This window comes from Tauraco erythrolophus, chromosome 10 (genome assembly GCF_009769465.1).
Source record: "Tauraco erythrolophus isolate bTauEry1 chromosome 10, bTauEry1.pri, whole genome shotgun sequence".
NCBI classification, from domain to species: domain Eukaryota; kingdom Metazoa; phylum Chordata; class Aves; order Musophagiformes; family Musophagidae; genus Tauraco; species Tauraco erythrolophus.
The window spans coordinates 13,656,827-13,671,902 of record NC_141474.1 but is presented as its reverse complement, the minus strand read 5'-3'; the positions used below and the strand labels follow the sequence as shown (position 1 = coordinate 13,671,902).

General features: G+C 36.4%; 1 protein-coding gene across 1 annotated transcript in view; it reads right to left on the bottom strand.

Annotated features, from left to right (window-relative positions):
- COL11A1 (collagen type XI alpha 1 chain) overlaps positions 1 to 15,076 on the bottom strand; it is a 160,358-nt gene that overhangs the window by 47,667 nt on the left and 97,615 nt on the right. Inside the window, 6 exon segments of the mRNA XM_086617862.1 lie at positions 6,447 to 6,500; positions 6,774 to 6,863; positions 8,195 to 8,302; positions 9,226 to 9,279; positions 13,452 to 13,505; positions 14,502 to 14,555. Coding sequence (XP_086473988.1) covers positions 6,447 to 6,500; positions 6,774 to 6,863; positions 8,195 to 8,302; positions 9,226 to 9,279; positions 13,452 to 13,505; positions 14,502 to 14,555 — 414 coding nt within the window.

The window sequence follows — 15,076 nt, the reverse complement described above, 5'->3', positions numbered from 1 at the left end:
CTTTCATAATTTGAGCTGTGCCTTTATAGTTCCCGCTGGATTGAGCTAACTAGACAAAATGGAGAGAATGACTAGGTATGTAAAAATCTGCAGTGCTCTAAAAACAAAGAGGTACCTAGGGTGGACTAATTTTTTCTTGTATTTATTTATTGCGTTTTCTAAGAATACAGATGGAATATACTTGTAGGTAGTGTTGAAGGGGAAAAAGGAAAGGAAACAAAGTGTTCTAGTACTAAAAAACCTTCCTAAAAGGATACAAGGGAACAGATAACAGTATAGATTAGAATTTCTGCTCAAATAAATAGAATTTCAGAATCAAAATGTTAAATTTTGGTCTATCTGTACTTATTTATCATCTAGTCAAAAGCCATAATGTATAGTACTGATTTTAAATCCTTTTTGCAAGCTGGGTTAATTTCCAAACAGTGATCCATAACCAAAGTTCTCTGTAATTCATAACCAGAGAAACAGACACCTGTTTGGAGACACATCACAGCAAGAAAATGACAGGCAGCAAAAGACATTTACACTAGAATTCCTAGTATCTCCTTGATCACACAGGCAGATTCTGACCAAGTAGTCTGTATTTTCGAAATCGATTCATGGTAGCACAGGGGAAAAACTTCCTGTGTCTTGATACAGAGGGTAACTGCTATCTAACCTGCTTCTTCCTGTCTCTCTGCAAGAGTCATCATGTGCAGGGAGACAGAAGCATGATGCTCTCCTGGGTACAGGCAGAGTGTGGAGAGTGACGGAGCTGCATTGTGCTTTTTTGCACCATCACTGACTGAGAACACTGATAGGAAATCCAGCTTTGCTTGATATTTCCTGAGGATTCGAGATGCTGTACATCCCTAGTGTGTCTTGCAGATACGGCATCATGGGAACAAAGACAACAGAATATTCTCTTCCATTATATTCTACATATGAACTAGTCTTATGCTTATGAGTCCAATGGGAAGAACTTCACTAGCAGTAACACAGTTAACCTTGAAATCTGTGGACTTACTGGAAACTGAGAAGCAGAGAGCTGTCCTTTCCCTCTAAATTTCTACATTTTCACACTTCAGTAGCATCTTTGTTTCCTGTTTTAAATAATTTATAATTTTTGCATCAATAGAGCACTGTTAAAGGTTTGTTTGCTGTATAGTAATATTTCTGCAGCTTTTCAGCTCAACATCTACGAGATAGTTTGTAACACTTTAAAGTTATTGATAATTTCATTTTTCCAACTGATATACTGGAAGTGGGGTGATACATCATGGAATGGATAAGTAATAGGTGTTGTAGCCTAAGGCTCTGAATAGCCAGTTTTTTTTCCATGTTTAAACAAGATCAAATTTGCTGGCTCCTGGAACACTGAAATTTTAAGATGCTTTCACCTGTGAGGGACCAATTTTTTGCTTTTATTCATGACATACTTTTCTTGGACTGACCCCGTTAGCATAACTGGTACTAATTCCATAATAAGTTGTTTTTCTCTCCAGCTAACTGTGGCAGAAGAGAATGCTGAATGGTTGTTCCAAATATTTTTGCAAATTATCTCCATGAGATCTAATTTTGCATGAATGTTCAAAAAAAGTATTTGTGCAGGAATCATAGATGACTTTATCCTTCTAGGTGCTGGGTCTTTTTTTAAGTCTCAGTGGATGCCTAAGTTTCAGTCCTATTTCTGTTGTTTTACTTCCTAAGACTTCCATGAATTCAAAGAGAAAAATTCACTACCCTGCAGCCATACTACCATGGTCTCTGATCTTGTCAGCTCTCATAAGCTAAACAACTTTAGGTCGTCTCATCAGTAGGATCCAAGAATAGCGAGGAAAAAAACCCAAATAAATCATAGATCTTTCCTAATTCAGACAGCAGACACTAACAGGGGCCATAATTTGTAGTAGGTCTTTTTACTCAGCCAACTTTTCCCGTTTATCTTTACTTTACCCATTTATCATTTTTATTTCTTATACTTAAATTTCACATGAGCTTTGAACAGGAAGTATGCCTTCTCTTTTCAAGAATTCTCTCATTTCACTGTCAGAATGGCCTCTGATCAAAACAGAACACGATAAATTATAGTCACAACTCAGAAAAGCAATTTAGGCAGCTTCTTAAGCTTGTCCTTTCTTTCTATGTTTATTATTTTTTCAGTACTCTGTCTCACTATGAAACAATCCCCATATATTACTAAACTCCTTGTTAACCTGTGGCCTTGCAGTGATACTCACATCCTTTAATATTTTTATTGATTTGTGGGGTTTTTTTTAAACTTTTTTGTAGAATTGAAGTGTCATGTTTTGTCTTGTATTTCTCTTACACAGACTATAAAGACATTAGTATCCTTGTTTTTATCTCACTTTCTGTGAAGAGAGATGTAATTATAGCTACCGTATACACTATATAGTAGTAGCAATACTTTGTAGTGATGGTTAAAATACTCAACAAGTGAATATCGTCATGACTGAAAAATTTTAGAAGATAGAGGAAGATACCTCTAGATAGCTCAGTACTGACAATTGGGTAGCCTACAGCTGGCTTATTCTGAGTCCAATTTGGGCATCCTATTCCTAAATAAGCTAATGAAAAATGACTGATTGACATTCTAAAGAGCTTTCTCTCATCAGCATTCAGCATTCCACACAGTAGTACGAGAAGGGAAGAAAACAAACAGAAGACAAAGATAGCAGATAAAAGAGAACTGTTTAAAAAAAACCCACAAAACCAAACAAAAAACCCACAACAGAAAAAAAAAAACCACAACAGGAAGAAACCTTGCTCTGGAGTGCATTCATGCATCTCTTTCTTTTGTCCAAATCCTTCTAAGCACAGTAATTGGCATGCACAGTATTTGGAGCAGTCATTTGTTTGGTATGTTTGCGGATGTGTGCGCTAGCCAAATAAAGCTTATAATTGACTATATATGCTAGTTAGAAGCACTTGGTATTGGCAGGGAACTAGAGGAAAATCATCCAGTGGCATAAATTCTCTTCCTATTATAAATGGCAAATGAAGACTCCATTATAATTACACTTCTGTGTGTACCCTCTGTTGGCTAAAAATAGACGGGAAAATATTTTAGGACTATTTGGCGCTCATGGTCTGCAATGAGCTACTATGAAAAAAAGCAAGCTATTGTGGTATACTTGTGGTCCTTGCAGATGCACAGAATCCAGTATTAAAGGCACCTATGCATCTTTTTTTCACTGAAAAACACTTTTAAGATAACGAATCGGTAATTAAAGATGAAATAGAAAGAAAATCCCACTGAAGACTTCTGGAATGCTCTCAAGGCAGCTTTGTGCTGTTTGTGCCTCAGGTGGCCTGCTTGGACCAGGGTGAACTCAACGTATATTTGAAAACCAAAAAATACTTACCCTTCAAACTCTGTTTCCACTCTGCCCACAATTCCTGCTACTACGAGATCTATTTCTCAAAGATCAGAAAAACAATATGCAAAAAATTCTGAGCTTCCTAAGTGATTCTTTCTACAATTATGTTCACCTTCTTAGGAAGTGTGGCACCAACTCCCAAGAATGGAGTTATAAAATGAAGAAGCAGTTGGTTCTGTGCTCCTGACACCCATACTCTGTGTTTCTGGACCACACTTCCTGATAATTCTAGTCTGTCAGTGAACTCCCATTAGCTGGCATGTCTTAGAGGCACTCCTGGAATTTCTCGTCCAATTTAGTTTCACGTGAAAGGAATACCATTCATGAGCTGCAAAAAAGATCCATGATTTGAACCAAAGGATGGTAAATGGGGACAACTGAGACATTCACCTAAAAAGGCTCTGAAGTTTTGAACTAAAACACTAACGTATACACAACCTGTAAGAATTAGAGAAACATAGGTTATCTGAACTTATATTCACAAACGTGTATTTCAGAATATGGACAACCATCACTAAACAAGATATTTGCTTTTGTCTCGCAACCTTACACGATACATATTTATGAGAAACTATGATAGTAGTGGCACAGTTACTATGTGGGCATCCTGACTGGGAAAGTGGGGGGTGTTAAATGTCAGGTATGCTTGTGCTGTTTGGTTTGTGCATGCTAAGAAGAGTTCTGGTTCATTGCACCTGAACTATCTACTTGAGAGGTTAGTCCAGCCTTAGGGCCTCCTTTAACAAAAAATGAAGACATGACCTTTAGATTGAAGAGACTATTCTGGTCTCTGCTTTCTTCATTTTAATTCTTTTCATTCCATTCTATTTCCAGCTATCTTGTTTTGGTGCTTTTGGGGAATGTACATGTACTGCACGGTGTTAAGAACTGTAAATCAGTAACGCAAGTTCTCGATTTATAGAGCAGAACCTTAAAAGCAGTAAGAATTAAATAATTAATGTTGAGAATTCAAGTACCAATATTAAGAAATCAAGAAGTAAAGCTTAAAAGTGTGCTACAGCAGATCTTTTCCAGCAATGTAAAAATAATCCAAAAGCAAGAATCCTTATACTACGTTTTGTTTTGGTTGTTTTTTTTCTTCCTTGTTTAATGCATTCTAATCTCAATACGAATTGCAAGGTCATAAGAAAGCTTTATTGTTGAAACATACAGAATTTCACCTTCTCCATTACTTTTTTTGTCTAACAGGAATAACTGTGCTGATTTATTTTTTACTTCAGTTGCACAGAATAAAAAAAATAAGTTGACAAGGTGACTGTCAAAACCTACACAATTCACATTTGGGAATAACTGTACCATGTTTTGAACACCAGTGCGCCCTTGTAGAACTTCCTTGAAAAAAAATTACAACAGAGAATAAGTAACTTTAAGCATATCCTACTTCAAATACCTTTCAGTGGATAGCTACCAGAAACTAAAGTGAAAGAGGTAGTAGAGGTATAAATAGTAGAAGTCAAACATGAAACAAAAATCTAAATGTAAACAACTGTTGAGCACGGGACCATCTAGAAAAAGTCTAATCACACTACTCAAGGGAGAATAATTTACTGTTTTTGAGGAATGAGTACATATCAATGCTTTTCTCTCTATCATAATCATAAAAGAAACAACCAACTACAACAGAAAAAGTTGGCAAATACCTTTTTAAGCCTATGTTGAGCTTAAAATGTTGAGAAGGAATATTACTGTATGACATGATTTTACATAGCTGTTATTAGCAAAGCAAACATAGTTTGTAACAGTTTTACTGATCCTGTCTATAGGCATGTTCCACACAAGAAGTACAGTAAAGATAAATTCTTCAAAGCAATAGATCATTTTTGGTCATCTTATATTCTAAAATTCAGAAGTAATTTTATAATGCATCATTTCTATACATCTCCAAACTCTGAGTGAAAAATCTCAATAGATTCTGAGAAGACTGTCTTCAAACTTTTTTTAAGATAGTAAAAAAAATAAAAAAATTGTAAAATGGTAGTGGAAAGAAATAGGCTATGTGACATTTCCTAACTATACAGAAATTACTGAAGATGAGTAGAATATTTATCAGTTTTATTCTTTATGTATGAAACATTCTGCTATCCCAATCTAAACAAGAACCTGTTTCACAGTGAGTTAAAATGAATCAGGCTGGAGCAGTTCCTGGCAGGACCTGTGACTCCCTGGAGAGGAGCACACGCTGGTGCAGTCCATTCCTGAAGGACCGAACCCTGTGGAAAGGACCTATGCTGGAGCAGTTCATGAAGAACTGCATCCTGTGGGAAGGACTTATGTTGAAAAAGTTTGTGGAGGACTGGCTCCTGTGGGTGGTACCCCATTCTGAAGCAGGGGAACATTGGGAGGAGGAAGGAGCAGCAACATGTGATGAACAGACTGTAACTCCCATTCCTTGTACCCCTGTGCAGCTCGGGGGGAGGAGGTAGAGAATTCGGGCATGAAGTTGTGCCCAGGAGGAAGGGAGGGGTGAAGTGAAGGCTTTTTAAGATTTATTTTTATTTTTCATTATACAACTCGGATCCAATTAGTAATGAGTTAATTTCCCCAGGTCAACTCTGTTTTGTCTATGATGGTAACTGATGAGTAACTTCCCTGTCCTGATCTCAACCCATGAGCCTTTCATTGTATTTTTTCCTCCCTCTGTCCAGTCGAGGACGGGGAGTCATAGAGCAGTTTGCTGCGCGCCTGGCATCCAGCCAAGGTCAACCCACCACAACAGCCTCAGCCCACTATCGACTATCCATAGATTTTCCGCTAAGGAAAACCTCTTTATCTCAGCAATGACTTGTATAAGTGGCAAGTATTGAGCCACAAGTAAATCTTGTACTGATAGCAGAAGGCTTCAGACATCCACAACCTTCACATTCCTTGAATGTTTATTACTGTGGATAATTAGTAGAAAATAATTGTTTATCACTTTGAATGACATACATCTCTTTGCTGTTTTACAGACTGTGTTGATGAAAACATCACAGACTGTAAAAAAGAAAAAAGGTTACTATATAATACTGTTTATATTTCCATAAAATTACTATGTTTACTTACAACTGGGCCAGGTGGGCCTTGTGGGCCTTCCCCTCCTTTCAGACCAGATGGACCCTAAAAAATAAAAAAAAGAAACAACTTAACTCTTACAGCAGAAAGATCAAGACACAGATAATAGGAAGAATGTAAAAATCCAAAGACAAAAAACTGAATAAATTCCTTTATTGCTTATACAGCCAATGCTATTTAACAATGTTGGATGCTCGATGTCTGTTCTCCTATCGCATTCATTTTTAAGCACAGTAGAAGCTTCTGTGAAATAATAGAGTTAATCCATTGTTTCTAGTATTTAAAAACATCATGTCAGTTCTAGTGCTTATATCATACCTGAGCGCCTGGAAGGCCTCTCTCTCCAGGGAAACCGCGAAGACCTGCTGGTCCATCTTTCCCAGGAATGCCTTGAGGGCCTGGGTCACCCTTGGAAACACATTACATTTTGATTAAAAAAAATGTTTAAAGTGCTTATGTTAGTCACTAAATGAATGATGAAAATGAAATACCAGATCCTAGTTATAGTAATGACAAAAAAGATTTTGTCCTCACCTATTCACCCCCTAATTATTTTAAGATTTTCAGCACAACAGTCTAGCAATATGGTTAAATTTATAAAAAACTTTGACAAATTATAGTATCAGTTACAGAATATAAATAGTGAAAAACACAGCAAGCCATAAAAATATGTTTAAAGATACATTCATTAAAAATTTACAACGTTCATTTAGAATGGAAGATTGAATAGTATTACATAGTAATTAGATAAGCTATATTTTTCTTTTGCCCCAGTGCTGGACAAAAAGTAAGCAAAGAGTTAAATTTGGTCAGTGAAATTCTGCCTGGTAGGCAGTACTACACATCCTACTTTAAATGCCAATGCACAATCCTATACCTTGGTATGAACATGCGTCCTGGTTTTGGCTGAGATAGAGTTAATTTGCTTCCTAGTAGCTGGTATAGTGCTGTGTTTCGATTTAGTATGAGAATAATGTTGATAACACACTGATGTTTTAGTTGTTGGTAAGTAGTGCTTGCACTAAGTCAAAGACTTTTCTACTTCCCATGCTCTGCTAGCCAAGAGGTGCACAAGAAGCTGGGAGGGAGCATAGCGAGAACAGCTGACCCAAACTGGCCAAAGGGATATTCCATAGCATATGATGTCATGCTCAGTATATAAACTGGGGGGAGTTTGCCAGGGGGTTGGGATCACCAGTTGGGGACTGGCTGGGCATCGGTTGGTGGGTGGTGAGCAATTGCACTGTGCATCACTCATTTTGTATATTCTATTTATTTTTTTTTCCTCTTCCATTGCTGTCCTATTAAACTGTCTTTATCTCAACCCACAAGTTCGGTGGGATTTTTTTTTGTTTCTCCTCCCCATCCCACTGGGGCAGGGAGGAGTGAGCGAGCAGCTGCGTGGTGCTTAGTTGCTGGCTAGGGTTAAACCAGAAAAACATGCCATTGCTACTTATTTCCACAGTGAATGTATGGTATATGTAAACTGTTTTTTTATTTTTTATTACAAAAGTACTAATTGTTGGCTCAAGAGAATTCTCATTATTTCAATGGAAGCAGACACAGATCTAAAATTGGAATCTTCCAATCCTCAAAAACCTTCTGGGTGAATGTGCCAATCATGATTTTATATTGTATGTTCTGCTTTTATTCTGCATGTTCTGCATGATGATTTGAAACGTGAGACTGTCAGCAATTTATCTGTCCCTTCCAATTTGTTCTGCAAAGCCACATCATACCTTAGCACCTTCTTTTCCTGCAGCACCTGGGAGGCCTTGTTCACCTGGTGGGCCAGGAGGACCTGGATGACCTCTTTCACCAATTGGGCCAGTCTCACCAGTAGGACCCTAAGCACAAAAGTAAAACTTCAGTCACCTCAAGGTATTTAATGTCTTGGAGGGGTGAGGGAGGTGGGGAGGAGCAGATTCTTAATATCCAGCTGTTACGAGTATCTGTTACAAAACATTACCATTGGTTAGCATACATTCCTCACCTTCCCCCCAGGCAAAGCTGACTTACGAAATATCTTTGTCCTATAAAAGAAATCTTGCATTGCATTCTGCCTGCAGACACGTATGTACAGCTTCCAGAGAGTGAAATCCCGACCTTGCTCCTTAAGTAATGAAGCTTTAAAACAGTTTGTGTATCCATATATGGGAGGAGGTTACAAAAAGGACATGGGAGGGAAATCCATGTACTATGCTTGTTTTGAAACACTGTCTGTACAGTTGTTTTTTTTGAATAATATGAATTGGAAGGTAGGAGTGTTAAAAGATATCTCTTCAGATTCACTAGCAGAAAACTCTCACTTGGGGAATTACCTAAAAAAGCTCATGCAATCCAGATGTTTGATTTTGTTGCAAATATGTAAGATTAGATGAAATGAAATTTTGATAGTGAATCTCTCCGCAATCTAAAAGTGACTGAAATTTGGCCTCTCACAAGGAACTCACATGTTACATTGTTCTTCTTAAACTAGTTCAGGGTAGAGAACTCTGCCTTCTTGAATTCTGTAAACCATCAACTTTATAATCACATGAAGATAATACACAAAAAGGAAATGGAAAAGTAACCCAAACATTTGCATATGTTGTGAAATCTCTGATAATTACTAAGTACACCTTTCTAAAATTGTTACACATAATTTGTTAAAAAAGTTAATACAACCATCAATAGAGTCCTTTTAATAAAACAAAAGCAACTACCTTAGCCATAATATAATCATTAAACATTAGTCTTAAGAAGTTAACTATGAAACGAAATGATGTACCTGAGGGCCAACAACACCACCAGGACCAGGAGGACCAGTTTTTCCTTGAAAACCCTGTGAAGTAATTATAAAATACTATGTTACACAGGACAAGATATAGAAGAGTAAAATTTGTATCTCTGTTGAAGATTGAAGAGAAATTCCTTGTCACACATTCCTTCTCTTCAGGAAATAAAAATGAGAAATTCTTTTTTCCTGTGTATACTTAAAAGTGAAATACTGATTCTTCTTTCTTATCTCTGTCAGTTCCAATCTCTCTGAGGTGGTACAGCACCAGTCAATTTTACAGATCTTTCTAGGTGAACTTGATTAAGTGAGTCTCAATGCATAAGTGATGCAGCTAAAAGACAGATGAAACTACATTTTTTACATATATACATTATGAATCATAAATCCAGACATACAAATGCTTTTTAAAGAAAGAGACAGATGGTGGATTAAGTTGGAGGGGCATTAAAGATAAAGGAGAGGTTAGACACAAATAGAATGAAAAGAAATAGAGATTCAGGGAAGATGAAGGTTAAAATAAGATAAGATAAATAAGATAAAAAAGGCAGCATGACTGCCACAAAAAGAATTAAGTTAATGAGAAATTGATAAGATGGCAAAAACTGGGAAGCAGAGAATAGAAAATAAACGGATTTGGGACAGTTTTTCAGAACACTGAAAAACTTTACAGAATTTTCATTTTCTAATCAGTGGCCCCAGAATTCCGTGCAAAATTAGCCAATAAGCTGAATGACAACCTCACTGAATAGTAGCATTGTTTAATGTATCCTTGAAATGTGCTAACTATTTCTTCAAATATTGGAATTGTGTTGATGCATTAAGTTAGGGGAGTGCATTCACTGTTGTATCCTAAGGTTTCACGTAGTATCCCCTGCATAACTGCCTATATCTGCCTTCTACTCCGCTCACCTGTGTAAAAACAAAGGTGTCACCTGGGCCATATTTCTTACAAATGTCAGGCCCTGCTCAGCATTCCTCTAGGCATAGTCTCACTGACAGTTGCCCCATTCTATTAGATCTGGTTTAAGCTTTTTTTACCTTCCGCAATCTGATTCTCTTCTTGCTACCAACCAGATGTTACCATGGTTCAGTTTGGCCCATAACTGTTTAGGCATTCTCTCTAAGATCTCTGAAATGATCCAGATTAAAAACAAATACAAAAGTACCCTTTAGCTCTAACAACTGAAAATCAGAACTGGCACAGATGAAAGCATTCATGTGTCCCTTCCTTTACACAGTCAAAGCTTCTTCTGAAGCCTATCGTAGGAAAGACAAAGGAATGTTGAATATTATCCATTTCCTGAAAGTACCTTGAGAAGACTTGCTATTTTGCAGAATATATTGATACTTTGCAACGTATTCAATGATTCTTGATGCTAATGATGGTTTTACTACTCTGCTTTCTCTCTTATGTCATCAGCTTATCTATTCCTACAGATTCAAATTTGTAAAAAAAGTAATAAGCAGAGATTTCAGCAGCAAATAGTCAAGCTGACCTGAACATCCCATGGGCTCATCTAATATATTCAGTATTAAAAAATTTACACTAATGTCTCATGCATATATTTGCAAATGCCTAATTAGCCTCCATTTTTTTTTAATTTTCTGTGAAAGACAGTTTAATAAAACCAAGTTTATCATAGTAAGAAGATCCTTGATTAATTCTAATAGATGAAACAGCTAGTATATTTCTACTTTATCTTTTCACAGGCGTGAAACAATAAATTCTTGCATAACACCAAACAATCTAAATCTCTGCAGCTGATGCTTCCTGACAATCTGAGATTGCTATCACTGAAATTGACAATCACTTCTAAGGAGGAACTAGCTTAATACTGGTTTTCAGTATCTAGTTTATTCCTACATTTATATTCTAAATTATTTCTCATGATATTACTGTTCCTAAGTCTAGAATTTCAGCAAACAATGACAGTTCTTCAAAGTGCTTATGACTGACTGAGAAAAAGCTGTAGCCTTTTCTCTACTAGTACTTATCTCAGTTGCTGTCAGCATATGCTTATTATTCCATACGTAAGCTGCAGAGTGCAATCTGGGAATACGGCTCTCTAATTTGTTAAGCATGAGTATGTCTCAGCCTAATTCCCTAATTGCTGTAATGCCCACACGCACCACTGAACTTTAATGAGATATACACCTTAATAAGAAACAGAATTCTTAAGACCCAGATTTACCAGTGAGTGCAATGAAAGTTTTCTGATTTATAAATTTTTAAGAAATCTGAAATGAAAATATTCATTAAAAAAAAAAAAAGTCAACAAGCCTACTTTTTGTTTTTAAAAATATCTTTCTCTACAAAAACATATACATGAGAACCCATGAGGGAAAATATTTAAAAATAATTCTGTCCCTAGTATACGATATATACAGGGCAGAAAATAATGCTAATGAAAAGCTGCATTTGCTCCTAAGTTACTCAAGTTTTATATTACTCCAACCCTACTAAACCCAAAGGAGATTAAAAAATTAGAGAACCATAGTATTGATTTAACTCAGAGGGACCTGGTCCAAACATCACACAGTAGCAGAGTCCACAGTTTCATTGTATTTTGCATCTCATTTCTAGTCATGACTGAGATCAAGAAATCATAGAATCAGAGAGTGGTTGAGGTTGGAAGGGACCTCTGGAAGTCATTTGTTCCAACTGCCCCGCTCAAGCAGGGCCACTGGGAGCTAGTTGCCCAGGAATATGTCCAGACAGCTTCAATGATGGAGACTCTGCAAACTTTCTGGGTAATCTGTTCCAGTTCTTGGTCACCTTCACAGTGAAAAAGTGTTTGCTGATGTTCACATGGGAGCTCCTGAGTTTCAGTTTATGCCCATTGCCTTGTGTCCTGTCACTGTGCAACACTGAAAAGAGCCTGGCTCCATCTCCTTTACACCCTCCGTTCAGGTATTTATATGCTTTGATAAGATTCAACCTGGGCCTTCTCTTCCCTAGGCTAAACAGTCTCAGCACTCTCAGTCTTTACTCACAGAAGAGATGCTCTAGTCCCTTAATCATCTTAGTGGGCCTTATTGGTCTTTCTCCAGTAGCTCTCTTGTACTGAGGAGCCCAGAACTGGACATAATACTCCTGGCCTCACCAGGGCTGAACAGATGGGAGATATCACTCTACTGCAGCCCAGGATACTATTAGCATTCTTTGCTGTAATGGAATGTTAGTGGCTTATGTTGAAATAAATAAGAATAAAGGAAAATAGTAACTCTGCTTTTCCTTATCAGACTAAAGAACAATTTTGAGCTTCCTGCATTCTAAACAACGATTTAAATTAATTTTTATGGTACACAAGATAAATCTTTACATCATTGCAAAGAAAAAGAACAAAGAAGTAGTCAATAATGTTTCTCTTACACACAAAAAAGCTGCTATTTTTGCAAAGCATTACAGTGCTACAGTATTAACAGAAGAAAATACAGTTTTTCAGAATGATGCCTCACTCCAAGATCTGTGCTCCCCTTCCAGCAGTGGAAGTGACTCACCTGTCACTAATGGATTTCCAGGGAAGTTGGAACCCAAAACACATTCTACATGCTGAGAAAATTTCTCTCTAAATTCATTTGTGGCTTTCTCTAGCTCTGAAAAACTCGAGTAAGAATTTTATTTTATTCCATGGGATGTCAGTAACGTTTTGACACTACAGAAGTAGAGAGTTTTTAAAAATAATTCCACTATTTTCACTTTGCTGCCAGAATTTACTCATTGTGATTCTTAGGGGGATTACATAGGATATAGTTTTCAAAATTTAAGATTTTTTCCATAGGTTTAATCATTCTGACCCTATTTTCCAAAGGTGTTAGCTTTCGAGGTTCCTAGTTGCATACCATTAATAAGATTTTTTATTATGTTATTATTTGTTACACGACATTCAGTGAGAAAAGAACCATACAGTAATTGCTTGACAAACCTTTATTAAAATTGAGATCTGAGTATTAATTTCTTTTATTTCTATTAACTATTTAAGCTCATTGTGATATTACTAACTAGGCATATCAAAGAATAACCTCACTCTTGTAGCATGGAAACAAAATAAACTTTTCTCACACCTAACCTACCTACTGTAAGAAAGCTACAGTTATATAACCTCTTAGTCTCAGCCTCTTCTCCTTTTCTCTGTTGTCTCTATTTCTTTAGTTTTGAACACAATCATGGCCTTTGGAGGTTTACAACGCTGACACAGTACAGTAAATTTACTTACAGTCTCACCCCGCTGTCCTGGGTGTCCAGGCAAGCCGTCTTTTCCAGGTGGCCCCTGAAATTGTAAAATACATAAATCAAAGCCTTTCTTAGCCATCCTTAATTCTGAAAAAAAAGCGCGCAAAAAAAAGTTCTTCAAAATTGCAGTAAGAACCTCTGATGTCTTTGTTTTTTCTAGACTAGTCTTCGGTACAGCTTAACTGCTCCTTTATCAGTTATGATTGAAATAATAAATATTATTAATTAATACACATTTATATATAACAATTAATAGGATTAACAACAATAAATACATATTAATACATATAATAATAAAATTAAATTCTTTTAATAATTACAATCCTTGTGTCCTCCCTGATAGGTGTTAGCAATTAGTTGGAGAGTGACTGCTAGGTTGTCAAATGAATGCATGTTCAAAATGGATTTCTGTAAATTCAGAAATCATGGGAAGTCCTTATGCTTCCCTTCCATTTTTCTTTGCTAAATGACTCAGTTAATATAAAACTAAGCATTACAGGAGTATTTGATGAAATTTCAATTTTTAGCATTGGAAATAAAACCAACAAATGCATGTGTGAATAAAATCACAGGCGGTTTTGATGCTTTTCTACTTACTCTATACGAGCACAAACATATTGGAAGAGCAGTATAACTAGTTCAGGCTGCAGCTCAAATGTGCTATTACTTCTATACATTTCTGCTACTAATGAATGTCTCCTTCCTCTTCATCTTTTCCTCAATGCATCAGTTGTTAAAAGAGAATATACACCAACAAAGTAATATTTTGCCTAAACTCAGTCTGTCATCTGGACATTGGCAACAACACACTAGAAGATTTGCAGTTTAGTATATAATGCTGAATGTCATATGAGCTGCACCAATGATCATTTTGAATGTGTGAGTTCTTGTCTCAGCCTTAAAGCTCAGTAAGCATATTTGTAATCTATGCATAAACCATGCCTTAAATAAATCTTCAAATACTAGCTTCAGAAACATTGCATGAAAAATAACTTTACTGTTGTTGCATATACTTAATTAAAAAGATACTTACTGGAGGTCCCTTTGGTCCGGGGAATCCAACAGGTCCCTGAGGCCCTTGCGGTCCCTAGCATAAAGGCAAGCAAACACATTAAGTTTTACTTTAGCTGCCATGACACTGAATTAAAAAGTTTGCATCAATTATAAAATATATGAACTTCAATTATAAAATACATGAACTCTGTAGTTAATGTCTGGTTATAAGTATAAAGCCTCAGCCCCACTGATAGCAACAGTTCACATGCATAGACATTGGAGGAGATGTCCTGAAAGCAAAAAAGCCTGTGTAAGAATGCAGTAAGAAAAAAGAAAAGCTACTTATATAGAGTATGTCTGTCTGTGATCCCTGAAACTGTGCATAATAAAGCAGGAATCAACTGTGAGTAAGAAACACTGTTTTCTGTGTTGCATAAAACATGAGATTAATTAATAGTCTGGTGGTCTTTTTAACTTTCAATCCAACATTCATCTTTAGCAGTTCTTACACTCAGACAATATTTCAAGCCAGTACAGCAGTACAAACTTCCAAATAGAATAGACTTTCCGTAGTTATCAGAGACTAAATAAAACATTCTCGCTATCATGAAA